The sequence below is a fragment of the Anopheles gambiae genome, chromosome 2, assembly GCF_943734735.2.
Source record: "Anopheles gambiae chromosome 2, idAnoGambNW_F1_1, whole genome shotgun sequence".
Classification (NCBI taxonomy): Eukaryota; Metazoa; Arthropoda; class Insecta; order Diptera; family Culicidae; genus Anopheles; species Anopheles gambiae.
In genome coordinates this window covers 44,943,922-44,969,124 of record NC_064601.1, presented here as the reverse complement: position 1 = coordinate 44,969,124, position 25,203 = coordinate 44,943,922, and the positions used below count along the sequence as shown (strand labels likewise).

General features: G+C 46.0%; 8 protein-coding genes across 8 annotated transcripts; 4 read left to right on the top strand and 4 right to left on the bottom strand.

The window, feature by feature from the left end:
* Positions 1-47: 47 nt before the first annotated feature.
* LOC133392074 (uncharacterized) lies at positions 48-12,611 on the bottom strand. Its single transcript, XM_061650141.1, has 4 exons — positions 12,141-12,611; positions 10,071-10,331; positions 1,004-1,075; positions 48-571 (listed from the first exon to the last, which is right to left on the bottom strand). The coding sequence occupies exons 1-4, from the start codon at positions 12,546-12,548 to the stop codon at positions 119-121; spliced, it is 1,194 nt and encodes a 397-aa protein (XP_061506125.1). The 5' UTR covers positions 12,549-12,611; the 3' UTR covers positions 48-118.
* On the top strand, positions 734-1,165 carry LOC133392047 (histone H4). Its single transcript, XM_061649874.1, has one exon. The coding sequence runs from the start codon at positions 785-787 to the stop codon at positions 1,094-1,096; it is 312 nt and encodes a 103-aa protein (XP_061505858.1). The 5' UTR covers positions 734-784; the 3' UTR covers positions 1,097-1,165.
* On the bottom strand, positions 10,002-10,471 carry LOC133392035 (histone H2A). Its single transcript, XM_061649860.1, has one exon. The coding sequence runs from the start codon at positions 10,437-10,439 to the stop codon at positions 10,065-10,067; it is 375 nt and encodes a 124-aa protein (XP_061505844.1). The 5' UTR covers positions 10,440-10,471; the 3' UTR covers positions 10,002-10,064.
* LOC133392044 (histone H2B) lies at positions 10,679-11,260 on the top strand. The gene has a single exon (XM_061649871.1). It carries the CDS (start codon positions 10,723-10,725, stop codon positions 11,095-11,097), a length of 375 nt encoding a protein of 124 aa, XP_061505855.1. The 5' UTR covers positions 10,679-10,722; the 3' UTR covers positions 11,098-11,260.
* A 145-nt stretch (positions 12,612-12,756) lies between the features above and the next one.
* Positions 12,757-25,203, top strand: LOC133392071 (uncharacterized). Its single transcript, XM_061650125.1, has 3 exons — positions 12,757-13,110; positions 22,767-23,112; positions 24,804-25,203. The coding sequence occupies exons 1-3, from the start codon at positions 12,804-12,806 to the stop codon at positions 25,132-25,134; spliced, it is 984 nt and encodes a 327-aa protein (XP_061506109.1). The 5' UTR covers positions 12,757-12,803; the 3' UTR covers positions 25,135-25,203.
* LOC133392057 (histone H2A) lies at positions 22,021-22,470 on the bottom strand. The gene has a single exon (XM_061649885.1). The coding sequence runs from the start codon at positions 22,456-22,458 to the stop codon at positions 22,084-22,086; it is 375 nt and encodes a 124-aa protein (XP_061505869.1). The 5' UTR covers positions 22,459-22,470; the 3' UTR covers positions 22,021-22,083.
* LOC133392043 (histone H2B) lies at positions 22,701-23,388 on the top strand. The gene has a single exon (XM_061649870.1). The coding sequence runs from the start codon at positions 22,742-22,744 to the stop codon at positions 23,114-23,116; it is 375 nt and encodes a 124-aa protein (XP_061505854.1). The 5' UTR covers positions 22,701-22,741; the 3' UTR covers positions 23,117-23,388.
* On the bottom strand, positions 23,556-24,629 carry LOC133392017 (histone H3). Its single transcript, XM_061649840.1, has one exon. The coding sequence runs from the start codon at positions 24,565-24,567 to the stop codon at positions 24,157-24,159; it is 411 nt and encodes a 136-aa protein (XP_061505824.1). The 5' UTR covers positions 24,568-24,629; the 3' UTR covers positions 23,556-24,156.

The window sequence follows — 25,203 nt, the reverse complement described above, 5'->3', positions numbered from 1 at the left end:
AATAGCAATCGAAAGAAAATTCTTGGAATGTTCAACAGTATTGGTGGTCCTGAAAAGGACCGTTTTGAGAAGGAAATGCCCCGTTTAGACAGGGACCGCTTCCGGATGCATGGACGATTTAGGCACGCTCTCCGCGGATGCGACGGGCCAGCTGGATGTCCTTGGGCATGATGGTGACGCGCTTGGCGTGGATGGCGCACAGATTCGTGTCTTCGAACAGACCAACCAGATACGCCTCGCTGGCTTCCTGCAGCGCCATGACGGCTGAGCTCTGGAAGCGGAGATCAGTCTTGAAGTCCTGGGCGATCTCACGCACCAAGCGCTGGAAGGGCAGCTTGCGGATGAGCAGCTCGGTCGACTTCTGGTAGCGACGGATTTCTCGGAGGGCCACCGTTCCCGGACGGTAACGATGCGGCTTCTTCACTCCTCCGGTGGCCGGGGCACTTTTACGAGCAGCCTTGGTGGCCAGCTGCTTGCGAGGAGCCTTACCTCCAGTCGATTTACGAGCGGTTTGCTTGGTACGAGCCATTTCACTTCGGGAGCGTAGGTTTCGTTGAGCACGGAGCGAACTTGTTTATTTGACAAAAGTTGAACGTTAAATGAGGAAACTGCTCGAACAAGAGCTCTTTTTATGCGCTTGCCAACCCTCATTTTCTCTCATCTTAAGAGCAAGAGGGAATGTGTGGATGAAAAAGTATAAATAGGGACGTTGAGCTCGAAAACGCTCATTCGTGATCGTCAATTTGAAGTGTGAACATCGTGAACGTACAATCCTGTGCTCATCATGACTGGAAGAGGAAAGGGAGGAAAAGGTCTGGGTAAAGGAGGAGCCAAGCGTCACCGAAAAGTGCTGCGGGATAACATCCAGGGCATTACCAAGCCCGCCATCCGCCGTTTGGCTCGGCGCGGAGGAGTGAAACGTATCTCCGGTCTCATCTACGAGGAAACCCGTGGCGTCCTGAAAGTATTTCTGGAGAATGTGATTCGTGATGCGGTCACTTACACTGAACACGCCAAGCGTAAGACCGTCACCGCTATGGATGTGGTGTATGCTCTGAAGCGTCAGGGCCGCACTCTGTACGGTTTTGGAGGTTAAATTTATCTCTATAAAACTTCCATGTGGAGTCTCAAATCAAACGGTCCTTTTCAGGACCACAATACATTACTCAAGAGCTGTGTCTTTCGCAACATTAAAATGTTTTATTTGAGAGAAAAAATGTCTATGATGGCTTCGAATGGTGTGCGTATAACATTTTACTCGCATAACAAGCACTCACACTGCTGTATATTCAGTGCATTTACATGAAATGGCGTTTTGTAAATGTGCCTTTTAAACGTATGTGCATGCGTTTGAAGCGTACATAAAAGCGACGATTGAAGTGTTTGTTAAAATATTGAATTTTTATTTACTTATTAATTTATGAATTTATTTTATAGTGTCGAATTAAAATTATTCTATTTTTCAGGGCAAGCCGCTCATCCTCTTGAAGCAATAATCGCCGCTACACATGCGCTTCGTTCATTGATACTTGTGATAATTATTCAAAAGAAGGATTGGGCGAAAAAAAGCTACACCGTTTTCATGAGGTTTGTGAGTTTATTATAACAGCTAACGGTGCCAATGCTGCCTTTGACTCCGTAAATCACTCAACGCTAATTTCAAAACTATCAAGCTACGGAATAAATAGGGCGCTTGCTCATTGGCTCTCCTGTAATTTAAGTGTAAGACAAATTAAAGTGAATATTTCATCCGGGGTTCCACAAGGCAGTATTCTAGGCCCTATTCTTTTTATCATTTTGATAAATGATGTTATTTACGTTATACCAGATTGCGAAAAATTGTTTTATGCAAATGATATGAAAATGTTCCTACCGGTATCAGATCAAACCGATTGTTTAACTCTTCAAAACTGTTTAATTCGATTTAACTCTTACCCACCAAATACTTTCTGCAAGATTTGCTATCAGGGTGCTATGAACATGAAGAAATTAACTCCACCTCCAAAATCTATGCTGTTAACTGAATGCTATATATTTTCTTGGGATACTGACTTCATTTGGTATACTGACTTAGCGATGCTCCGCTAGCGATGCTTACATTTTGGTTTGTACATTTGGTAATTGTTCCCCAGCTTCCGTTATCATTAAAATGTTTCCCAGTTATTATCCAGGACAAACACCCTGGGACCTCATAGATCGCATAATGAATTATTTGGGAAAAGTAACGCTCAGCCCTCTACGTTACGCTAGCGTTACAAGAAACGTCTGTCTAGCGCAAACCCAAGCAGCATTTTTGAACGCCTGGTTTAATCGTCGTGGATAAGCAAATTGATAGATATTAAATCATATCTCAATATTGATTATTTTTATGCAATAATCAGAAAATAATAATATTCAACACAAATAAAAAGAGGATCAGGCATCTTTTTTAAAGAATAGTAACATTGATTGCTCTGCAATGGGATGGGATCCGAAGCCCTCCGAGGGATAATATAGGCTCTCCCATCCAACTTCTATTCCGACACGTCCTCGTCGTGCAGAGTGGTAACATGTGCCTCCATATATCCTAGCTTGGGTACACGGGCTAGATCCAACCCCTTGGACGGAGGGGGGTGGGTATCCCGGGAAACTGGGTGCCTGAACGTCGAGGGGGCAACCCGACGTTAAATAAAACGGCCACGTGAGCGCAGGGCCAGTCACCCAGTCTCACGGAACAACACACTACGGAAAGCAACAGAGAGTTACGAAACTGACCTAACGATACCGACCCAACGCAATACCCCCGGACAACGATCAAAATGGGCTCATGGAACGTACGCACTCTTAGCGAAGCCGGAGCCTTGAAAAAACTTGATGATGCCCTAGCCCCACTGAGCATAGACCTCGTAGCTCTACAAGAGATTCGGTGGCTAGGGAACGGTGTGCACAACAGGCGTGGTAAGCAATGCTACGACATTTATTACAGCTGCCACGACCGCCACCGCGTGCTCGGAACGGGTTCCGCCGTAGGTCCTCGGCTGAAATCCGTAATCATAGATTTCAAGTAATCATTCTCGAACGACTTAACAACACGCCCATCATGGGTTCAAGCCCCGAATAGACCGTGCTCCCATACGTAGGACTGACTATCCTGCTATTCTTAACAATAAGTCACTGAAAGCCAAGCTGCTAATGAAGAAGAAGAAGATGTCAAGGCAATGCTTTCGGATGTTGTTCAAACTTCTGCAAGCCGTAGACTTATTTTAGACTTACCCGAAGTTACGTGGTAAGTATTCATCAACAACTATCGTCTTCATCGATCGGCCGGGAGGCTGGCCGACACGGTTAAACGGCCACTTTACACCGGAACGAAGAACTCCATCATAAGCGCTTCGTAATCAACCTCGGCAACCCCTTCCATCAACTCGCGGGCTGCTTCCGTACTGTTTATTCCGTGGCCGGTGGAGAGTGACGGCGCTGCTCCCGAGTGTACCGCTCTGACCGTAACGCACATGTACCATACGCCCCGCCGCTTCTCTGTGCGTCGTCCTATCGAAGCGCTTATAAGCCTGACGTGGACGATCGCAATGTTCACGAATGCTCGCTGTCTCATCAAAGTTCCGGGATCCAGTTGACTTTCCTTCATCGGGGGATCGAGCTTGGCCCGAATGCGGTAGATTCGACAGGCTTGGGAGGCATCCGCACACGTTTTCGGCAACCGCGGTATTCTGAAGCGCGGACGGACTTCGTTGATGATAGGAATATCGTTGCGGTGCCTGAAACGATCACAAAACTCTTGGATTAATATAAGTGTACCACGATGTTTTGAAAGCAATTTGATTCGACTACTCGTTGGCGGGTTGCGTGCACTGGCGTTGATCAAACGCCCATCCACTACCAGTAGCCCTCGGCCGTCGAGGACGGTGTGAAGCGAACTGTCCTTCTCCGAATCGCTATGCCTGGAATGAACGATCTCAGTTTGACGCATGGAACTACAGCTATCACGTGAGTATGCTCCCGGTTCGATCTGCTTAACCAAAGTGTTATCTGCATCCGTTAGCTCCTGTTGCTTCAACATTGCATCTTCTCTACGCCGCCTCTCCTGAGACGGTCTTTCGGCTCTGATGGTTTCTAGTGCAGAATGCTTCTTCAACGCTTTATTTTGTAGCTCTTCACTTACTCCATCACACGAGCGCACATGAAAGTTCGAGTATGTCGCGCCTGGGACGTTCTTGGCGATTGGACAGGAACCGTATATAACCCATCCTAGCCGAATTTTGGAAGCAACGGGCTCGTTATACCTTCTTTCAACGCTATTGAGTGGTCTGGTCACATGACAATTATCAATTCCTATAAGAATTCGTGGCTGGATGGTGGCGTATGATCGACTCATACCCTGTAAGGCCCTTTAAGTGCTCGTAACTAGAAGTCAACTGTCAACCGTCGTGTAACAGAGCATGGTGCACAGCTTCGCACCCATCCATTCCGCAAAGAGCAGTTATAAGACAAGGTGTCTGGTGGGCAACTAGACACTTCATGCAAAGTTGCCTTGAGTGAACGAACGCTCTGCGTGCTGCCACCGAAAACTGCAAAAACGCACTGCAGTTAGATAAAGATTGACACGTTCCTTTGCACAACTTGCACTAGATTTGTACGCCCGATGAACCTTCTCCCGATGACGTTTGTGGTGACCGTATCGAATTGCCAATTGTCGTGTGTGTGTGTTCCAGTAGGCGGTTTGAGGTGCACGAATCGCTGGTGGGTGAATTCAGCAGGTGAAATAGCAGCAAATGTCCAACACTTTCTTTAGCCTCTCCGATCAACGCTCGCTGAAGCCGTAGTAAGTTTTCTGCCTCCGAAAAACCACATAACTCCGTCGATCGCTCAAACATCCGAATGAACATCGGCCACTCTTCCACCGCACCACTGAATACCGGTAGTTCTTTTCCAACAGCACCTTGTCGGGCCGAAATTGGCGATTGTGTGAGGTTAGCGCTTGAATATATGGTGGTGCCAGCGTAAGTTCTAGAGCGATAATTCGGCGGCATTTGGAAGGAAGTTCTTCTATGAGCCTCATCATGGTACTTTCTTCAGGTAATATAATCAGGAACCTGGGGATGATCGTGATATAACATTCGTGGTGGGTTGGCGGTGCTAGCGAAACATGGAGTAGGAGGTACCATACCCGGAGCCGAGTTTGCGCCGCAGTGATCGGTAGCGGACAGCCATTCTTTTGCTTTAACCCGTTGCGCTGCGCCATCGCGCTCACTGGCTTCTGTGTAGCCTGCATCTTCAAGCTCTATCAACTCCAGTTCCATCTGTCTCAACTTCAACTGCTGCTTCTCCACTTCAACTCTCTTTCTTAAAATCTCGGCACGCCGAGAATGGTGTGCCGTAGGAACGGCGGTGCGTTTTTCCGTCACATGATTTTCTGCTAACTCCTCTTCAATCAACAAAACTGACTCCTCTGGCGTCGCAATGCACTCCGCCATTGAGTTGGGCAACGGTGATCGCAAATCCGCCTCGTTCCGTGGGCCGTTCGGCTGTGTCGTGCTCGATTCCGTGTTCAATAACCCTTCCGCAGTCGGAAAACCTCCGCTCGCCATTCCACCAACGACTTTGTTGCTTCGCGGCACGACCGCTTCAACTTGGTCACTCTCCTGCCTCACCACCGAACTGGCAACCTCTCGGGTTTCCTTCTGCTGGATGGACATAACACCGAACATTTTCCGTTGAACTGCACTCACAAACAAATACTCAACGGGTTTCTTCACAACTACAGATTTAATTTTGGAATGTTATAACTGCTTTCGGATGTTGTTCAAACTTCTGCAAGCCGTAGACTTATTTTAGGCAGCTTGAGGCGAGCGCCAAAATTAAAATCTATTTACCCAGAGATTCGATCCGAAAAGAACGTTCGTATAGCATTCGCTCCTATTTATAATCTTTCGGTTTACCGCCATTCTGTTTCCATCAAACCTTTTTCTATCGTTTTGGCCGATTATCCTTCACTAATATTTCACGCTTCCGATCTCTCAAACCTATGGCATAGCTCTAGCCATCCTACACTGTCAGTGCCGCTCAACTCTGTTCGTAACAAGCCTCATAAACGTTCACGCCCCTATCGAAGAGAAAGAGGAAGAGGAGAAGGACCTTTTTACGGCCGCCTTGCTAGAACTATAGATGCGTGCCCCAGACATGACCTCATAATCATCCTGGGGGACTTCAATGCAAAAGTCGGTAGGGAGCCAATGTACCGCCAATACACTGACTGTCACAGTCTGCATGAGCACAGTAACGATAATGGTAGTAGATTGGTCCAGTTCGCCGCAGCGAACAATCTGGTTGTAAGAAGTACCAAATTTGCGCGCAAGAAAATCCACAAGGTCACATGGGCGCACCCTGAGGGAGAATTCTTCAACCAGATCGACCACGTGTTAATAAGCCGCCGCCGACAGTCGAGTCTGTTAAATGTCAGAACATATCGAGGAGCCAATATCAATTCCGATCACTACTTGGTTGGCTTAGTGATACGTGGTAGAATCACCCGCCCCCGCGCCGATGGGGGCGGAGAAAACACGCAGCCTCGGCTCAACACGGACTCTCTAAGGGACATTACTGTCCAACAGGAATTCAAAGCTGCTTTAGACGAGTCTCTACTACCAGAAAACAGATATGAAACTACGAGCGAGAGGTGGAACGCTCTAAAAACAAAAATAATAAACTGTGCAAGAAATATACTCCCACCACGTCGTGGCAACACCAAATCTGGCTGGTTCGACGATGAATGCAGACAAGTGACCGAACGTAAGAATACTGCATACCGAGCAATGCAGCAACGGCATAGAACGCGGGCATGCGCAGAGGAATATTCACGGCTCAGACGCGAAGAGAAACGAGTTCACCGCTCCAAGAAGCATGCTTTGGAAGAGCAAAAAATGCGGGAACTCGAAAAAACCAGAGAGGCGTACGAACGGACACGAAAGTTTTACCAAGCGATAGCAGGTCACCGAAACAACGTTGTACCTAAGGTTACCTGCTGTCGCAACAAGGATGGAGATCTGGTCAGTAACCAGCCAGAGGTCCTCTCGCGGTGGGCTCAGTACTTTGATGAATTACTCAACGACCAGTTTAACGAACAGCTAGAAGCGCCACTAGCAGATAGTGTCATGCTACTGCCACCTAGCATAGAAGAAACACGAAAGGCTATCCGTCGGCTGAAAAATAACAAGGCACCCGGAACTGACGGAATTGCAGCCGAACTGGTCAAAAATGGAGGGGCGCGACTAGAAAACGCGATTCATCAAATTGTTACTGAGGTGTGGGATAGCGAATCGATGCCTTGTGACTGGAATCTCGGCATCATCTACCCCATATACAAGAAGGGAGATAGGTTGGACTGCAACAACTACAGGGGTATTACGGTGTTGAATACCGCCTATAAAATATTATCCCTGATCCTTCAGGATCGCCTTGTCCCGCACGTCGAAGAGATAGTCGGAAACTATCAAAGAGGATTCCGAAACGGAAAATCAACCACTGATCAGATCTGCACCATGCGGCAGATCTTGGAGAAGATGGCTGAATACAGAAACGACAGATACCATCTCTTCATGGACTTCAAAGCCACATACGATAGCATAGCCAGGGTAAAACTGTACGACGCTATGAACTCATTTGGAATCCCGGCCAAACTGATAAGGCTAGTTAGAATGACTATGACCAACGTCACATGCCAGGTGAGGGTGGATGGAAAACTCTCAGGACCTTTTACTACCACCAAGGGTCTGCGCCAGGGGGACGGGCTTGCCTGCCTCCTATTCAACTTGGCGCTAGAGAGGGCCATCCGCGACACGAGGGTAGAGACTACGGGAACCATCTTCTATAAGTCAACCCAGATCCTGGCATACGCTGATGATATAGACATCATTGGTCTGCGGCTCTCCTATGTAGCAGAAGCCTACCAAGGGATCGTGCAGGCGGCAGAGAGCCTCGGATTGCAGATAAACGAGGCAAAGACCAAACTGATGGTGGCAACATCAGCGGGCCTACCAATAAATAATCAGAATCTACGTAGGCGTGATGTACAGATAGGTGAACGCACGTTTGAAGTCGTCCCAGAATTCACCTATCTGGGGTCAAAGGTCAGCAACGACAACAGCATAGAAGTTGAGTTACGCGCAAGGATGCTGGCTGCCAACCAGTCATTCTACAGCCTGAAAAATCAGTTCACCTCAAAGAACCTGTCGCGACGGACGAAGCTGGGACTATATAGTACCTATATAGTACCAGTACTCACATACGCCTTAGAGACATGGACACTGTCCAAATCTGACGAAACCCTCTTAGCCGCGTTCGAGAGGAAGATGCTCAGAAGGATAATTGGCCCCGTATGTGTGGAAGGACAATGGAGGGGCCGCTATAATGACGAGCTATACGAGATGTACGGCGACCTCACTGTCGTACAGCGTATCAAGCTCGCCAGGCTCCGGTGGGCTGGCCATGTTGTACGCATGGAATCGGACGACCCAGCCCGTAAAGTCTTTTTAGGCCGTCCACAAGGATAACCGGGGTAACGGACTGGCAGACAAAGACGCGAGACCGTGAACGGTTTCGGACACTCCTGAGGCAGGCCAAGACCGCAAAGCGGTTGTAGTAAACTTATGTAAACTTATTAGGCAATAAATTTATTTCATATGTTTAAGTTATTTAAATTTACTCTCAACATTTTATAATTCTTTCTTTGGCAATGTAACTCCCACTTAAAGCTTAAAAGATTTCAAGAACTTAAAGCTGAAAGACTATTTTGCTTAAATAATAGTGCATGAATGAAAAATAATAAATCTGTGTTTTACTTGTAATTAAAGAATTTAATCTTCTTAATATCGATTTTTTCTTAAGCAAATAGCTTAGATATTCAACGACATGTTTAAAAAATTTATTTAAGTAATGTACAGTGGTCGGTCGCGAAGATGACAAAACCTGTAAAAAATACTGCTTGGGAATTTTAAAAGGCATGTAACCCTTCTCATATGTAACGTAGATCACTGAGCCTTACTTTAACCAATTATTTAGATGGCGTTACTACTGGTTGCAGGGACTTTGATCACCACTAGACGGCGTTATTGAATGTGGAGTTGCATATGCGTTAGGGCATTTCAATACTTTGTATTTTATAGGTATTCCTACATTGCAAATCATTTTATTGTTTCAAACAACGAAACACTTTAAAATGCTTCACAAATTTGGGTAACTGGTGATTAAGATGAAGGGTGAAGGGAAACATTAATAAGTATGGTTGAACAATCGCGAACGTTTCGGATGATTTTGCGTGGGCTGAATATTTACCGCTGTGTGTTGAATTTCCAAAGTGCAAGAGAAAGTGTATTCATTATGTTGCCCTATTTATAATTTTTCTATGATTGCAACTCACGCGAGTGGCAACTCACCCGCTACTCATCATTTCCTACCGTGCTCATTCTCACTTGACGAAACTCACTTTCGTCAAGTTATCATTTGACATCCAAGCGAAGCGTCAACAATGGTTGTTTATTCGAACCTTCCTAATTTTTGGTCCAACTTTTTTAAAGCCATTATCAACGTTTCCCGATATATTGAAAGCCAAACTTTTGTGAGAACCTAAGGCTACCTAAACGCACAACATTTTTCGACAATCGACCCTTTCAACATTTTCCCGTGGTTAACGATAAATCAGGTAAAAGTGTCCTTTACTGTTTTCAGAAAAAGGTCAACACGCAGGTATCACTGGTTGCATTTATATGGTAAATCCAACCTTCCTGGAAAATCTTATGCATCGCTTATGATATGCTGCATTTTGTAGAATTCGTAGTGAGAGGTTACAGAATTGAAAATATTAAGGGATGCTTTTTGTGCCAAAGGACGGCACATTTTTTCATTTACATTTTGTACACAGTTTCAAGCACGGTTCTTGATATATCTGGATTTTTTTTCCTTCTGGTTCTCCCATAACAGCATAAATCGAATAAAATGTCTTTGGCAAAGTTATTTGTCGCCCTGAAAAGGACGGTTTTGGGTTTGAGATGAAGGAAGCTTTGTCACACCGTTTAAGCCTTCTTTTCGGTCTTCTTGGGCAGCAGCACGGCCTGAATGTTGGGCAGCACACCACCCTGAGCGATGGTTACTCCGGACAGCAGCTTGTTCAACTCCTCGTCGTTGCGGATGGCCAGCTGCAGATGACGCGGGATGATGCGCGTCTTCTTGTTGTCACGGGCAGCGTTTCCGGCCAACTCAAGCACTTCAGCGGCCAAGTATTCCATGACGGCTGCCAGATACACGGGTGCTCCGGCACCGACGCGCTCGGCATAGTTACCCTTGCGCAGGAGACGATGAATACGGCCAACGGGGAACTGAAGACCGGCACGGTTGGAACGGGACTTTGCCTTTCCCTTTACCTTTCCTCCCTTTCCACGGCCAGACATGGTTAGATTTGATTGAGGTACGTTTGTAAGGGATCACGAACAACACGATGTTCTCTTTGAGAAGGGTCTTTACGGAATAAAATGAATTTAGACCCTACCGATGCTTATATAGCAGCTTATTCGTGCTGCCCGATACTCGTTTGGAATTTTTCGAGCTGCACGATACGTATTCTCTCTCACAGTCCGTTATAAGCGATCGGAGAGCTCGGAATTTTTCTAGAACGCAATCACCCGTGGAATCATACACATCGTGTCCCAGTGTTGAGTGAATTTTTCCGTCGAAATGGCACCCAAAACCAGTGGAAAAGCTGCGAAGAAGTCTGGCAAGGCCCAGAAAAATATTTCCAAGTCCGACAAGAAAAAGAAGCGCAAGACCCGCAAGGAAAGCTACGCTATTTACATCTACAAAGTGTTGAAGCAAGTCCACCCGGATACTGGCATCTCTTCGAAGGCCATGAGCATCATGAACAGCTTCGTCAACGATATCTTCGAACGCATTGCTGCTGAGGCATCCCGCTTGGCGCACTACAACAAGCGTTCGACGATCACGTCCCGCGAAATCCAAACCGCTGTTCGTCTGCTGCTGCCTGGTGAGCTTGCCAAGCACGCCGTCTCCGAAGGAACGAAGGCTGTCACAAAGTACACCAGTTCGAAGTAAGCCACTGAAATGATTGGCTTCTTTTCATGAACCTCTCTCAAATCGGTCCTTTTCAGGACCACAAACCGCATTCAAACAAAGAATTATCCTTCGTTTCATCTGCACCAGCGAATTAGCGCTTTGATTTCAGGGTGTCCGTCTACGTCAACGTAATTGTTCAGTTTGTTGCGTTTGCCTGTACTAAATGGCATTAGTGCAGGTAAACGCAGCCATATCCTAAGTTTGTTTGCGAACTTTGTATTGGAAACAATGATGCTGTGATTGACATTAAAGTTCTGCGTTGTTCATTGTAAATATTAATGTTAAATAGAACCTTAGTACGTTAAAAAAAAAAACATGAAAAAAGTCCGCACTGATTGGAAGCGTTTTGCGAGGTGAGATTGAAAATGGAGTTTCGTGTATCATGAATTATGAATAAAAGTCGTTTCGCTCGTTGTATGACAATCATTTTTTTAAATTAAATTTTCCTCGCGCATACGAGGATAATTTATCGACAAAGCAACCAATAGCAGCTTATGTGTCGTGAGTCAAATGTTGTAATAGATTTGTTCGATTTTAAACTTGCTTATAAGTATTGAAGGGTCGTCTTCTTGAGCATTTTAATTCACGTTTGTATAAGCATCAGTTAAGCTGTTTGAGTTGAACATTTGTTGTAAAATATATAGTCATACTATTCGTTCGTAGTTTGTTGTAAGCAGCGATGTTGGTATAATAGTCATAGGTAATATAGATGGTAATAAAGTATTGATCAATATAGTCAAAATCCTCAGATGCCCTATTAAAAAGCGAAACTTTGACAAGAAAAAGTTAAAATACCTCCCATAACATTGATTATTTAAAACAAATTTTCCCCCTTTTCACACTTTCCTCGTTATAACAAAACGACATACGTGAAGACTTGCATTCGTATGTACAATTTCATAATAGCAATCGAAAGAAAATTCTTGGAATGTTCAACAGTATTGGTGGTCCTGAAAAGGACCGTTTTGAGAAGGAAATGCCCCGTTTAGACAGGGACCGCTTCCGGATGCATGGACGATTTAGGCACGCTCTCCGCGGATGCGACGGGCCAGCTGGATGTCCTTGGGCATGATGGTGACGCGCTTGGCGTGGATGGCGCACAGATTCGTGTCTTCGAACAGACCAACCAGATACGCCTCGCTGGCTTCCTGCAGCGCCATGACGGCTGAGCTCTGGAAGCGGAGATCAGTCTTGAAGTCCTGGGCGATCTCACGCACCAAGCGCTGGAAGGGCAGCTTGCGGATGAGCAGCTCGGTCGACTTCTGGTAGCGACGGATTTCTCGGAGGGCCACCGTTCCCGGACGGTAACGATGCGGCTTCTTCACTCCTCCGGTGGCCGGGGCACTTTTACGAGCAGCCTTGGTGGCCAGCTGCTTGCGAGGAGCCTTACCTCCAGTCGATTTACGAGCGGTTTGCTTGGTACGAGCCATTTCACTTCGGGAGCGTAGGTTTCGTTGAGCACGGAGCGAACTTGTTTATTTGACAAAAGTTGAACGTTAAATGATGAAACTGCTCGAACAAGAGCTCTTTTTATGCGCTTGCCAACCCTCATTTTCTCTCATCTTAAGAGCAAGAGGGAATGTGTGGATGAAAAAGTATAAATAGGGACGTTGAGCTCGAAAACGCTCATTCGTGATCGTCAATTTGAAGTGTGAACATCGTGAACGTACAATCCTGTGCTCATCATGACTGGAAGAGGAAAGGGAGGAAAAGGTCTGGGTAAAGGAGGAGCCAAGCGTCACCGAAAAGTGCTGCGGGATAACATCCAGGGCATTACCAAGCCCGCCATCCGCCGTTTGGCTCGGCGCGGAGGAGTGAAACGTATCTCCGGTCTCATCTACGAGGAAACCCGTGGCGTCCTGAAAGTATTTCTGGAGAATGTGATTCGTGATGCGGTCACTTACACTGAACACGCCAAGCGTAAGACCGTCACCGCTATGGATGTGGTGTATGCTCTGAAGCGTCAGGGCCGCACTCTGTACGGTTTTGGAGGTTAAATTTATCTCTATAAAACTTCCATGTGGAGTCTCAAATCAAACGGTCCTTTTCAGGACCACAATACATTACTCAAGAGCTGTGTCTTTCGCAACATTAAAATGTTTTATTTGAGAGAAAAAATGTCTATGATGGCTTCGAATGGTGTGCGTATAACATTTTACTCGCATAACAAGCACTCACACTGCTGTATATTCAGTGCATTTACATGAAATGGCGTTTTGTAAATGTGCCTTTTAAACGTATGTGCATGCGTTTGAAGCGTACATAAAAGCGACGATTGAAGTGTTTGTTAAAATATTGAATTTTTATTTACTTATTAATTTATGAATTTATTTTATAGTGTCGAATTAAAATTATTCTATTTTTCAGGGCAAGCCGCTCATCCTCTTGAAGCAATAATCGCCGCTACACATGCGCTTCGTTCATTGATACTTGTGATAATTATTCAAAAGAAGGATTGGGCGAAAAAAAGCTACACCGTTTTCATGAGGTTTGTGAGTTTATTATAACAGCTAACGGTGCCAATGCTGCCTTTGACTCCGTAAATCACTCAACGCTAATTTCAAAACTATCAAGCTACGGAATAAATAGGGCGCTTGCTCATTGGCTCTCCTGTAATTTAAGTGTAAGACAAATTAAAGTGAATATTTCATCCGGGGTTCCACAAGGCAGTATTCTAGGCCCTATTCTTTTTATCATTTTGATAAATGATGTTATTTACGTTATACCAGATTGCGAAAAATTGTTTTATGCAAATGATATGAAAATGTTCCTACCGGTATCAGATCAAACCGATTGTTTAACTCTTCAAAACTGTTTAATTCGATTTAACTCTTACCCACCAAATACTTTCTGCAAGATTTGCTATCAGGGTGCTATGAACATGAAGAAATTAACTCCACCTCCAAAATCTATGCTGTTAACTGAATGCTATATATTTTCTTGGGATACTGACTTCATTTGGTATACTGACTTAGCGATGCTCCGCTAGCGATGCTTACATTTTGGTTTGTACATTTGGTAATTGTTCCCCAGCTTCCGTTATCATTAAAATGTTTCCCAGTTATTATCCAGGACAAACACCCTGGGACCTCATAGATCGCATAATGAATTATTTGGGAAAAGTAACGCTCAGCCCTCTACGTTACGCTAGCGTTACAAGAAACGTCTGTCTAGCGCAAACCCAAGCAGCATTTTTGAACGCCTGGTTTAATCGTCGTGGATAAGCAAATTGATAGATATTAAATCATATCTCAATATTGATTATTTTTATGCAATAATCAGAAAATAATAATATTCAACACAAATAAAAAGAGGATCAGGCATCTTTTTTAAAGAATAGTAACATTGATTGCTCTGCAATGGGATGGGATCCGAAGCCCTCCGAGGGATAATATAGGCTCTCCCATCCAACTTCTATTCCGACACGTCCTCGTCGTGCAGAGTGGTAACATGTGCCTCCATATATCCTAGCTTGGGTACACGGGCTAGATCCAACCCCTTGGACGGAGGGGGGTGGGTATCCCGGGAAACTGGGTGCCTGAACGTCGAGGGGGCAACCCGACGTTAAATAAAACGGCCACGTGAGCGCAGGGCCAGTCACCCAGTCTCACGGAACAACACACTACGGAAAGCAACAGAGAGTTACGAAACTGACCTAACGATACCGACCCAACGCAATACCCCCGGACAACGATCAAAATGGGCTCATGGAACGTACGCACTCTTAGCGAAGCCGGAGCCTTGAAAAAACTTGATGATGCCCTAGCCCCACTGAGCATAGACCTCGTAGCTCTACAAGAGATTCGGTGGCTAGGGAACGGTGTGCACAACAGGCGTGGTAAGCAATGCTACGACATTTATTACAGCTGCCACGACCGCCACCGCGTGCTCGGAACGGGTTCCGCCGTAGGTCCTCGGCTGAAATCCGTAATCATAGATTTCAAGTAATCATTCTCGAACGACTTAACAACACGCCCATCATGGGTTCAAGCCCCGAATAGACCGTGCTCCCATACGTAGGACTGACTATCCTGCTATTCTTAACAATAAGTCACTGAAAGCCAAGCTGCTAATGAAGAAGAAGAAGATGTCAAGGCAATGCTTTCGGATGTTGTTCAAACTTCTGCAAGCCGTAGACTTATTTTAGACTTACCCGAAGTTACGTGGTAAGTATTCATCAACAACTATCGTCTTCATCGATCGGCCGGGAGGCTGGCCGACACGGTTAAACGGCCACTTTACACCGGAACGAAGAACTCCATCATAAGCGCTTCGTAATCAACCTCGGCAACCCCTTCCATCAACTCGCGGGCTGCTTCCGTACTGTTTATTCCGTGGCCGGTGGAGAGTGACGGCGCTGCTCCCGAGTGTACCGCTCTGACCGTAACGCACATGTACCATACGCCCCGCCGCTTCTCTGTGCGTCGTCCTATCGAAGCGCTTATAAGCCTGACGTGGACGATCGCAATGTTCACGAATGCTCGCTGTCTCATCAAAGTTCCGGGATCCAGTTGACTTTCCTTCATCGGGGGATCGAGCTTGGCCCGAATGCGGTAGATTCGACAGGCTTGGGAGGCATCCGCACACGTTTTCGGCAACCGCGGTATTCTGAAGCGCGGACGGACTTCGTTGATGATAGGAATATCGTTGCGGTGCCTGAAACGATCACAAAACTCTTGGATTAATATAAGTGTACCACGATGTTTTGAAAGCAATTTGATTCGACTACTCGTTGGCGGGTTGCGTGCACTGGCGTTGATCAAACGCCCATCCACTACCAGTAGCCCTCGGCCGTCGAGGACGGTGTGAAGCGAACTGTCCTTCTCCGAATCGCTATGCCTGGAATGAACGATCTCAGTTTGACGCATGGAACTACAGCTATCACGTGAGTATGCTCCCGGTTCGATCTGCTTAACCAAAGTGTTATCTGCATCCGTTAGCTCCTGTTGCTTCAACATTGCATCTTCTCTACGCCGCCTCTCCTGAGACGGTCTTTCGGCTCTGATGGTTTCTAGTGCAGAATGCTTCTTCAACGCTTTATTTTGTAGCTCTTCACTTACTCCATCACACGAGCGCACATGAAAGTTCGAGTATGTCGCGCCTGGGACGTTCTTGGCGATTGGACAGGAACCGTATATAACCCATCCTAGCCGAATTTTGGAAGCAACGGGCTCGTTATACCTTCTTTCAACGCTATTGAGTGGTCTGGTCACATGACAATTATCAATTCCTATAAGAATTCGTGGCTGGATGGTGGCGTATGATCGACTCATACCCTGTAAGGCCCTTTAAGTGCTCGTAACTAGAAGTCAACTGTCAACCGTCGTGTAACAGAGCATGGTGCACAGCTTCGCACCCATCCATTCCGCAAAGAGCAGTTATAAGACAAGGTGTCTGGTGGGCAACTAGACACTTCATGCAAAGTTGCCTTGAGTGAACGAACGCTCTGCGTGCTGCCACCGAAAACTGCAAAAACGCACTGCAGTTAGATAAAGATTGACACGTTCCTTTGCACAACTTGCACTAGATTTGTACGCCCGATGAACCTTCTCCCGATGACGTTTGTGGTGACCGTATCGAATTGCCAATTGTCGTGTGTGTGTGTTCCAGTAGGCGGTTTGAGGTGCACGAATCGCTGGTGGGTGAATTCAGCAGGTGAAATAGCAGCAAATGTCCAACACTTTCTTTAGCCTCTCCGATCAACGCTCGCTGAAGCCGTAGTAAGTTTTCTGCCTCCGAAAAACCACATAACTCCGTCGATCGCTCAAACATCCGAATGAACATCGGCCACTCTTCCACCGCACCACTGAATACCGGTAGTTCTTTTCCAACAGCACCTTGTCGGGCCGAAATTTGCGATTGTGTGAGGTTAGCGCTTGAATATATGGTGGTGCCAGCGTAAGTTCTAGAGCGATAATTCGGCGGCATTTGGAAGGAAGTTCTTCTATGAGCCTCATCATGGTACTTTCTTCAGGTAATATAATCAGGAACCTGGGGATGATCGTGATATAACATTCGTGGTGGGTTGGCGGTGCTAGCGAAACATGGAGTAGGAGGTACCATACCCGGAGCCGAGTTTGCGCCGCAGTGATCGGTAGCGGACAGCCATTCTTTTGCTTTAACCCGTTGCGCTGCGCCATCGCGCTCACTGGCTTCTGTGTAGCCTGCATCTTCAAGCTCTATCAACTCCAGTTCCATCTGTCTCAACTTCAACTGCTGCTTCTCCACTTCAACTCTCTTTCTTAAAATCTCGGCACGCCGAGAATGGTGTGCCGTAGGAACGGCGGTGCGTTTTTCCGTCACATGATTTTCTGCTAACTCCTCTTCAATCAACAAAACTGACTCCTCTGGCGTCGCAATGCACTCCGCCATTGAGTTGGGCAACGGTGATCGCAAATCCGCCTCGTTCCGTGGGCCGTTCGGCTGTGTCGTGCTCGATTCCGTGTTCAATAACCCTTCCGCAGTCGGAAAACCTCCGCTCGCCATTCCACCAACGACTTTGTTGCTTCGCGGCACGACCGCTTCAACTTGGTCACTCTCCTGCCTCACCACCGAACTGGCAACCTCTCGGGTTTCCTTCTGCTGGATGGACATAACACCGAACATTTTCCGTTGAACTGCACTCACAAACAAATACTCAACGGGTTTCTTCACAACTACAGATTTAATTTTGGAATGTTATAACTGCTTTCGGATGTTGTTCAAACTTCTGCAAGCCGTAGACTTATTTTAGGCAGCTTGAGGCGAGCGCCAAAATTAAAATCTATTTACCCAGAGATTCGATCCGAAAAGAACGTTCGTATAGCATTCGCTCCTATTTATAATCTTTCGGTTTACCGCCATTCTGTTTCCATCAAACCTTTTTCTATCGTTTTGGCCGATTATCCTTCACTAATATTTCACGCTTCCGATCTCTCAAACCTATGGCATAGCTCTAGCCATCCTACACTGTCAGTGCCGCTCAACTCTGTTCGTAACAAGCCTCATAAACGTTCACGCCCCTATCGAAGAGAAAGAGGAAGAGGAGAAGGACCTTTTTACGGCCGCCTTGCTAGAACTATAGATGCGTGCCCCAGACATGACCTCATAATCATCCTGGGGGACTTCAATGCAAAAGTCGGTAGGGAGCCAATGTACCGCCAATACACTGACTGTCACAGTCTGCATGAGCACAGTAACGATAATGGTAGTAGATTGGTCCAGTTCGCCGCAGCGAACAATCTGGTTGTAAGAAGTACCAAATTTGCGCGCAAGAAAATCCACAAGGTCACATGGGCGCACCCTGAGGGAGAATTCTTCAACCAGATCGACCACGTGTTAATAAGCCGCCGCCGACAGTCGAGTCTGTTAAATGTCAGAACATATCGAGGAGCCAATATCAATTCCGATCACTACTTGGTTGGCTTAGTGATACGTGGTAGAATCACCCGCCCCCGCGCCGATGGGGGCGGAGAAAACACGCAGCCTCGGCTCAACACGGACTCTCTAAGGGACATTACTGTCCAACAGGAATTCAAAGCTGCTTTAGACGAGTCTCTACTACCAGAAAACAGATATGAAACTACGAGCGAGAGGTGGAACGCTCTAAAAACAAAAATAATAAACTGTGCAAGAAATATACTCCCACCACGTCGTGGCAACACCAAATCTGGCTGGTTCGACGATGAATGCAGACAAGTGACCGAACGTAAGAATACTGCATACCGAGCAATGCAGCAACGGCATAGAACGCGGGCATGCGCAGAGGAATATTCACGGCTCAGACGCGAAGAGAAACGAGTTCACCGCTCCAAGAAGCATGCTTTGGAAGAGCAAAAAATGCGGGAACTCGAAAAAACCAGAGAGGCGTACGAACGGACACGAAAGTTTTACCAAGCGATAGCAGGTCACCGAAACAACGTTGTACCTAAGGTTACCTGCTGTCGCAACAAGGATGGAGATCTGGTCAGTAACCAGCCAGAGGTCCTCTCGCGGTGGGCTCAGTACTTTGATGAATTACTCAACGACCAGTTTAACGAACAGCTAGAAGCGCCACTAGCAGATAGTGTCATGCTACTGCCACCTAGCATAGAAGAAACACGAAAGGCTATCCGTCGGCTGAAAAATAACAAGGCACCCGGAACTGACGGAATTGCAGCCGAACTGGTCAAAAATGGAGGGGCGCGACTAGAAAACGCGATTCATCAAATTGTTACTGAGGTGTGGGATAGCGAATCGATGCCTTGTGACTGGAATCTCGGCATCATCTACCCCATATACAAGAAGGGAGATAGGTTGGACTGCAACAACTACAGGGGTATTACGGTGTTGAATACCGCCTATAAAATATTATCCCTGATCCTTCAGGATCGCCTTGTCCCGCACGTCGAAGAGATAGTCGGAAACTATCAAAGAGGATTCCGAAACGGAAAATCAACCACTGATCAGATCTGCACCATGCGGCAGATCTTGGAGAAGATGGCTGAATACAGAAACGACAGATACCATCTCTTCATGGACTTCAAAGCCACATACGATAGCATAGCCAGGGTAAAACTGTACGACGCTATGAACTCATTTGGAATCCCGGCCAAACTGATAAGGCTAGTTAGAATGACTATGACCAACGTCACATGCCAGGTGAGGGTGGATGGAAAACTCTCAGGACCTTTTACTACCACCAAGGGTCTGCGCCAGGGGGACGGGCTTGCCTGCCTCCTATTCAACTTGGCGCTAGAGAGGGCCATCCGCGACACGAGGGTAGAGACTACGGGAACCATCTTCTATAAGTCAACCCAGATCCTGGCATACGCTGATGATATAGACATCATTGGTCTGCGGCTCTCCTATGTAGCAGAAGCCTACCAAGGGATCGTGCAGGCGGCAGAGAGCCTCGGATTGCAGATAAACGAGGCAAAGACCAAACTGATGGTGGCAACATCAGCGGGCCTACCAATAAATAATCAGAATCTACGTAGGCGTGATGTACAGATAGGTGAACGCACGTTTGAAGTCGTCCCAGAATTCACCTATCTGGGGTCAAAGGTCAGCAACGACAACAGCATAGAAGTTGAGTTACGCGCAAGGATGCTGGCTGCCAACCAGTCATTCTACAGCCTGAAAAATCAGTTCACCTCAAAGAACCTGTCGCGACGGACGAAGCTGGGACTATATAGTACCTATATAGTACCAGTACTCACATACGCCTTAGAGACATGGACACTGTCCAAATCTGACGAAACCCTCTTAGCCGCGTTCGAGAGGAAGATGCTCAGAAGGATAATTGGCCCCGTATGTGTGGAAGGACAATGGAGGGGCCGCTATAATGACGAGCTATACGAGATGTACGGCGACCTCACTGTCGTACAGCGTATCAAGCTCGCCAGGCTCCGGTGGGCTGGCCATGTTGTACGCATGGAATCGGACGACCCAGCCCGTAAAGTCTTTTTAGGCCGTCCACAAGGATAACCGGGGTAACGGACTGGCAGACAAAGACGCGAGACCGTGAACGGTTTCGGACACTCCTGAGGCAGGCCAAGACCGCAAAGCGGTTGTAGTAAACTTATGTAAACTTATTAGGCAATAAATTTATTTCATATGTTTAAGTTATTTAAATTTACTCTCAACATTTTATAATTCTTTCTTTGGCAATGTAACTCCCACTTAAAGCTTAAAAGATTTCAAGAACTTAAAGCTGAAAGACTATTTTGCTTAAATAATAGTGCATGAATGAAAAATAATAAATCTGTGTTTTACTTGTAATTAAAGAATTTAATCTTCTTAATATCGATTTTTTCTTAAGCAAATAGCTTAGATATTCAACGACATGTTTAAAAAATTTATTTAAGTAATGTACAGTGGTCGGTCGCGAAGATGACAAAACCTGTAAAAAATACTGCTTGGGAATTTTAAAAGGCATGTAACCCTTCTCATATGTAACGTAGATCACTGAGCCTTACTTTAACCAATTATTTAGATGGCGTTACTACTGGTTGCAGGGACTTTGATCACCACTAGACGGCGTTATTGAATGTGGAGTTGCATATGCGTTAGGGCATTTCAATACTTTGTATTTTATAGGTATTCCTACATTGCAAATCATTTTATTGTTTCAAACAACGAAACACTTTAAAATGCTTCACAAATTTGGGTAACTGGTGATTAAGATGAAGGGTGAAGGGAAACATTAATAAGTATGGTTGAACAATCGCGAACGTTTCGGATGATTTTGCGTGGGCTGAATATTTACCGCTGTGTGTTGAATTTCCAAAGTGCAAGAGAAAGTGTATTCATTATGTTGCCCTATTTATAATTTTTCTATGATTGCAACTCACGCGAGTGGCAACTCACCCGCTACTCATCATTTCCTACCGTGCTCATTCTCACTTGACGAAACTCACTTTCGTCAAGTTATCATTTGACATCCAAGCGAAGCGTCAACAATGGTTGTTTATTCGAACCTTCCTAATTTTTGGTCCAACTTTTTTAAAGCCATTATCAACGTTTCCCGATATATTGAAAGCCAAACTTTTGTGAGAACCTAAGGCTACCTAAACGCACAACATTTTTCGACAATCGACCCTTTCAACATTTTCCCGTGGTTAACGATAAATCAGGTAAAAGTGTCCTTTACTGTTTTCAGAAAAAGGTCAACACGCAGGTATCACTGGTTGCATTTATATGGTAAATCCAACCTTCCTGGAAAATCTTATGCATCGCTTATGATATGCTGCATTTTGTAGAATTCGTAGTGAGAGGTTACAGAATTGAAAATATTAAGGGATGCTTTTTGTGCCAAAGGACGGCACATTTTTTCATTTACATTTTGTACACAGTTTCAAGCACGGTTCTTGATATATCTGGATTTTTTTTCCTTCTGGTTCTCCCATAACAGCATAAATCGAATAAAATGTCTTTGGCAAAGTTATTTGTCGCCCTGAAAAGGACGGTTTTGGGTTTGAGATGAAGGAAGCTTTGTCACACCGTTTAAGCCTTCTTTTCGGTCTTCTTGGGCAGCAGCACGGCCTGAATGTTGGGCAGCACACCACCCTGAGCGATGGTTACTCCGGACAGCAGCTTGTTCAACTCCTCGTCGTTGCGGATGGCCAGCTGCAGATGACGCGGGATGATGCGCGTCTTCTTGTTGTCACGGGCAGCGTTTCCGGCCAACTCAAGCACTTCAGCGGCCAAGTATTCCATGACGGCTGCCAGATACACGGGTGCTCCGGCACCGACGCGCTCGGCATAGTTACCCTTGCGCAGGAGACGATGAATACGGCCAACGGGGAACTGAAGACCGGCACGGTTGGAACGGGACTTTGCCTTTCCCTTTACCTTTCCTCCCTTTCCACGGCCAGACATGGTTAGATTTGATTGAGGTACGTTTGTAAGGGATCACGAACAACACGATGTTCTCTTTGAGAAGGGTCTTTACGGAATAAAATGAATTTAGACCCTACCGATGCTTATATAGCAGCTTATTCGTGCTGCCCGATACTCGTTTGGAATTTTTCGAGCTGCACGATACGTATTCTCTCTCACAGTCCGTTATAAGCGATCGGAGAGCTCGGAATTTTTCTAGAACGCAATCACCCGTGGAATCATACACATCGTGTCCCAGTGTTGAGTGAATTTTTCCGTCGAAATGGCACCCAAAACCAGTGGAAAAGCTGCGAAGAAGTCTGGCAAGGCCCAGAAAAATATTTCCAAGTCCGACAAGAAAAAGAAGCGCAAGACCCGCAAGGAAAGCTACGCTATTTACATCTACAAAGTGTTGAAGCAAGTCCACCCGGATACTGGCATCTCTTCGAAGGCCATGAGCATCATGAACAGCTTCGTCAACGATATCTTCGAACGCATTGCTGCTGAGGCATCCCGCTTGGCGCACTACAACAAGCGTTCGACGATCACGTCCCGCGAAATCCAAACCGCTGTTCGTCTGCTGCTGCCTGGTGAGCTTGCCAAGCACGCCGTCTCCGAAGGAACGAAGGCTGTCACAAAGTACACCAGTTCGAAGTAAGCCACTGAAATGATTGGCTTCTTTTCATGAACCTCTCTCAAATCGGTCCTTTTCAGGACCACAAACCGCATTCAAACAAAGAATTATCCTTCGTTTCATCTGCACCAGCGAATTAGCGCTTTGATTTCAGGGTGTCCGTCTACGTCAACGTTATTGTTCAGTTTGTTGCGTTTGCCTGTACTAAATGGCATTAGTGCAGGTAAACGCAGCCATATCCTAAGTTTGTTTGCGAACTTTGTATTGGAAACAATGATGCTGTGATTGACATTAAAGTTCTGCGTTGTTCATTGTAAATATTAATGTTAAATAGAACCTTAGTACGTTAAAAAAAAAAACATGAAAAAAGTCCGCACTGATTGGAAGCGTTTTGCGAGGTGAGATTGAAAATGGAGTTTCGTGTATCATGAATTATGAATAAAAGTCGTTTCGCTCGTTGTATGACAATCATTTTTTTAAATTAAATTTTCCTCGCGCATACGAGGATAATTTATCGACAAAGCAACCAATAGCAGCTTATGTGTCGTGAGTCAAATGTTGTAATAGATTTGTTCGATTTTAAACTTGCTTATAAGTATTGAAGGGTCGTCTTCTTGAGCATTTTAATTCACGTTTGTATAAGCATCAGTTAAGCTGTTTGAGTTGAACATTTGTTGTAAAATATATAGTCATACTATTCGTTCGTAGTTTGTTGTAAGCAGCGATGTTGGTATAATAGTCATAGGTTATATAGATGGTAATAAAGTATTGATCAATATAGTCAAAATCCTCAGATGCCCTATTAAAAAGCGAAACTTTGACAAGAAAAAGTTAAAATACCTCCCATAACATTGATTATTTAAAACAAATTTTCCCCCTTTTCACACTTTCCTCGTTATAACAAAACGACATACGTGAAGACTTGCATTCGTATGTACAATTTCATAATAGCAATCGAAAGAAAATTCTTGGAATGTTCAACAGTATTGGTGGTCCTGAAAAGGACCGTTTTGAGAAGGAAATGCCCCGTTTAGACAGGGACCGCTTCCGGATGCATGGACGATTTAGGCACGCTCTCCGCGGATGCGACGGGCCAGCTGGATGTCCTTGGGCATGATGGTGACGCGCTTGGCGTGGATGGCGCACAGATTCGTGTCTTCAAACAGACCAACCAGATACGCCTCGCTGGCTTCCTGCAGCGCCATGACGGCTGAGCTCTGGAAGCGGAGATCAGTCTTGAAGTCCTGGGCGATCTCACGCACCAAGCGCTGGAAGGGCAGCTTGCGGATGAGCAGCTCAGTTGACTTCTGGTAGCGACGGATTTCTCGGAGGGCCACCGTTCCCGGACGGTAACGATGCGGCTTCTTCACTCCTCCGGTGGCCGGGGCACTTTTACGAGCAGCCTTGGTGGCCAGCTGCTTGCGAGGAGCCTTACCTCCAGTCGATTTACGAGCGGTTTGCTTGGTACGAGCCATTTCACTTCGGGAGCGTAGGTTTCGTTGAGCACGGAGCGAACTTGTTTATTTGACAAAAGTTGAACGTTAAATGATGAAACTGCTCGAACAACAGCTTTATTCATACGCTTGCCAACCCTTGTTTTCTCTCATCTTAAGAGCAAGAGGGAATGCGTGGATGAAAAAGTAGAAATAGGGACGTTGAGCTCGAAAACGCTCATTCGTGATCGTCAATTTGAAGTGTGAACATCGTGAACGTACAATCCTGTGCTCATCATGACTGGAAGAGGAAAGGGAGGAAAAGGTCTGGGTAAAGGAGGAGCCAAGCGTCACCGAAAAGTGCTGCGGGATAACATCCAGGGCATTACCAAGCCCGCCATCCGCCGTTTGGCTCGTCGCGGAGGAGTGAAACGTATCTCCGGCCTCATCTACGAGGAAACCCGTGGCGTCCTGAAAGTATTTCTGGAGAATGTGATTCGTGATGCGGTCACTTACACTGAACACGCCAAGCGTAAGACCGTCACCGCTATGGATGTGGTGTATGCTCTGAAGCGTCAGGGCCGCACTCTGTACGGTTTTGGAGGTTAAATTTATCTCTATAAAACTTCCATGTGGAGTCTCAAATCAAACGGTCCTTTTCAGGACCACAATACATTA

What these genes read in the sequence shown, in the direction of transcription:
- LOC133392057 (XM_061649885.1), bottom strand. Translation starts at nt 22,458, where the DNA reads ATGTCTGGCCGTGGAAAGGGAGGAAAGGTAAAGGGAAAGGCAAAGTCC.
- LOC133392017 (XM_061649840.1), bottom strand. Translation starts at nt 24,567, where the DNA reads ATGGCTCGTACCAAGCAAACCGCTCGTAAATCGACTGGAGGTAAGGCT.
- LOC133392047 (XM_061649874.1), top strand. Translation starts at nt 785, where the DNA reads ATGACTGGAAGAGGAAAGGGAGGAAAAGGTCTGGGTAAAGGAGGAGCC.
- LOC133392074 (XM_061650141.1), bottom strand. Translation starts at nt 12,548, where the DNA reads ATGGCTCGTACCAAGCAAACCGCTCGTAAATCGACTGGAGGTAAGGCT. An exon ending in GCATCCGCGGAGAGCGTGCC is followed by an intron (nt 10,332 to 12,140) that starts TAAATCGTCCAT and finishes CTCCTGCGCAAG; the next exon opens with GGTAACTATGCCGAGCGCGT. An exon ending in TTACGCTTGGCGTGTTCAGT is followed by an intron (nt 572 to 1,003) that starts GTAAGTGACCGC and finishes GTCAAATAAACA; the next exon opens with AGTTCGCTCCGTGCTCAACG.
- LOC133392071 (XM_061650125.1), top strand. Translation starts at nt 12,804, where the DNA reads ATGACTGGAAGAGGAAAGGGAGGAAAAGGTCTGGGTAAAGGAGGAGCC. An exon ending in CACTCTGTACGGTTTTGGAG is followed by an intron (nt 13,111 to 22,766) that starts GTTAAATTTATC and finishes CCAGTGGAAAAG; the next exon opens with CTGCGAAGAAGTCTGGCAAG. An exon ending in ACAAAGTACACCAGTTCGAA is followed by an intron (nt 23,113 to 24,803) that starts GTAAGCCACTGA and finishes AACATCGTGAAC; the next exon opens with GTACAATCCTGTGCTCATCA.
- LOC133392044 (XM_061649871.1), top strand. Translation starts at nt 10,723, where the DNA reads ATGGCACCCAAAACCAGTGGAAAAGCTGCGAAGAAGTCTGGCAAGGCC.
- LOC133392043 (XM_061649870.1), top strand. Translation starts at nt 22,742, where the DNA reads ATGGCACCCAAAACCAGTGGAAAAGCTGCGAAGAAGTCTGGCAAGGCC.
- LOC133392035 (XM_061649860.1), bottom strand. Translation starts at nt 10,439, where the DNA reads ATGTCTGGCCGTGGAAAGGGAGGAAAGGTAAAGGGAAAGGCAAAGTCC.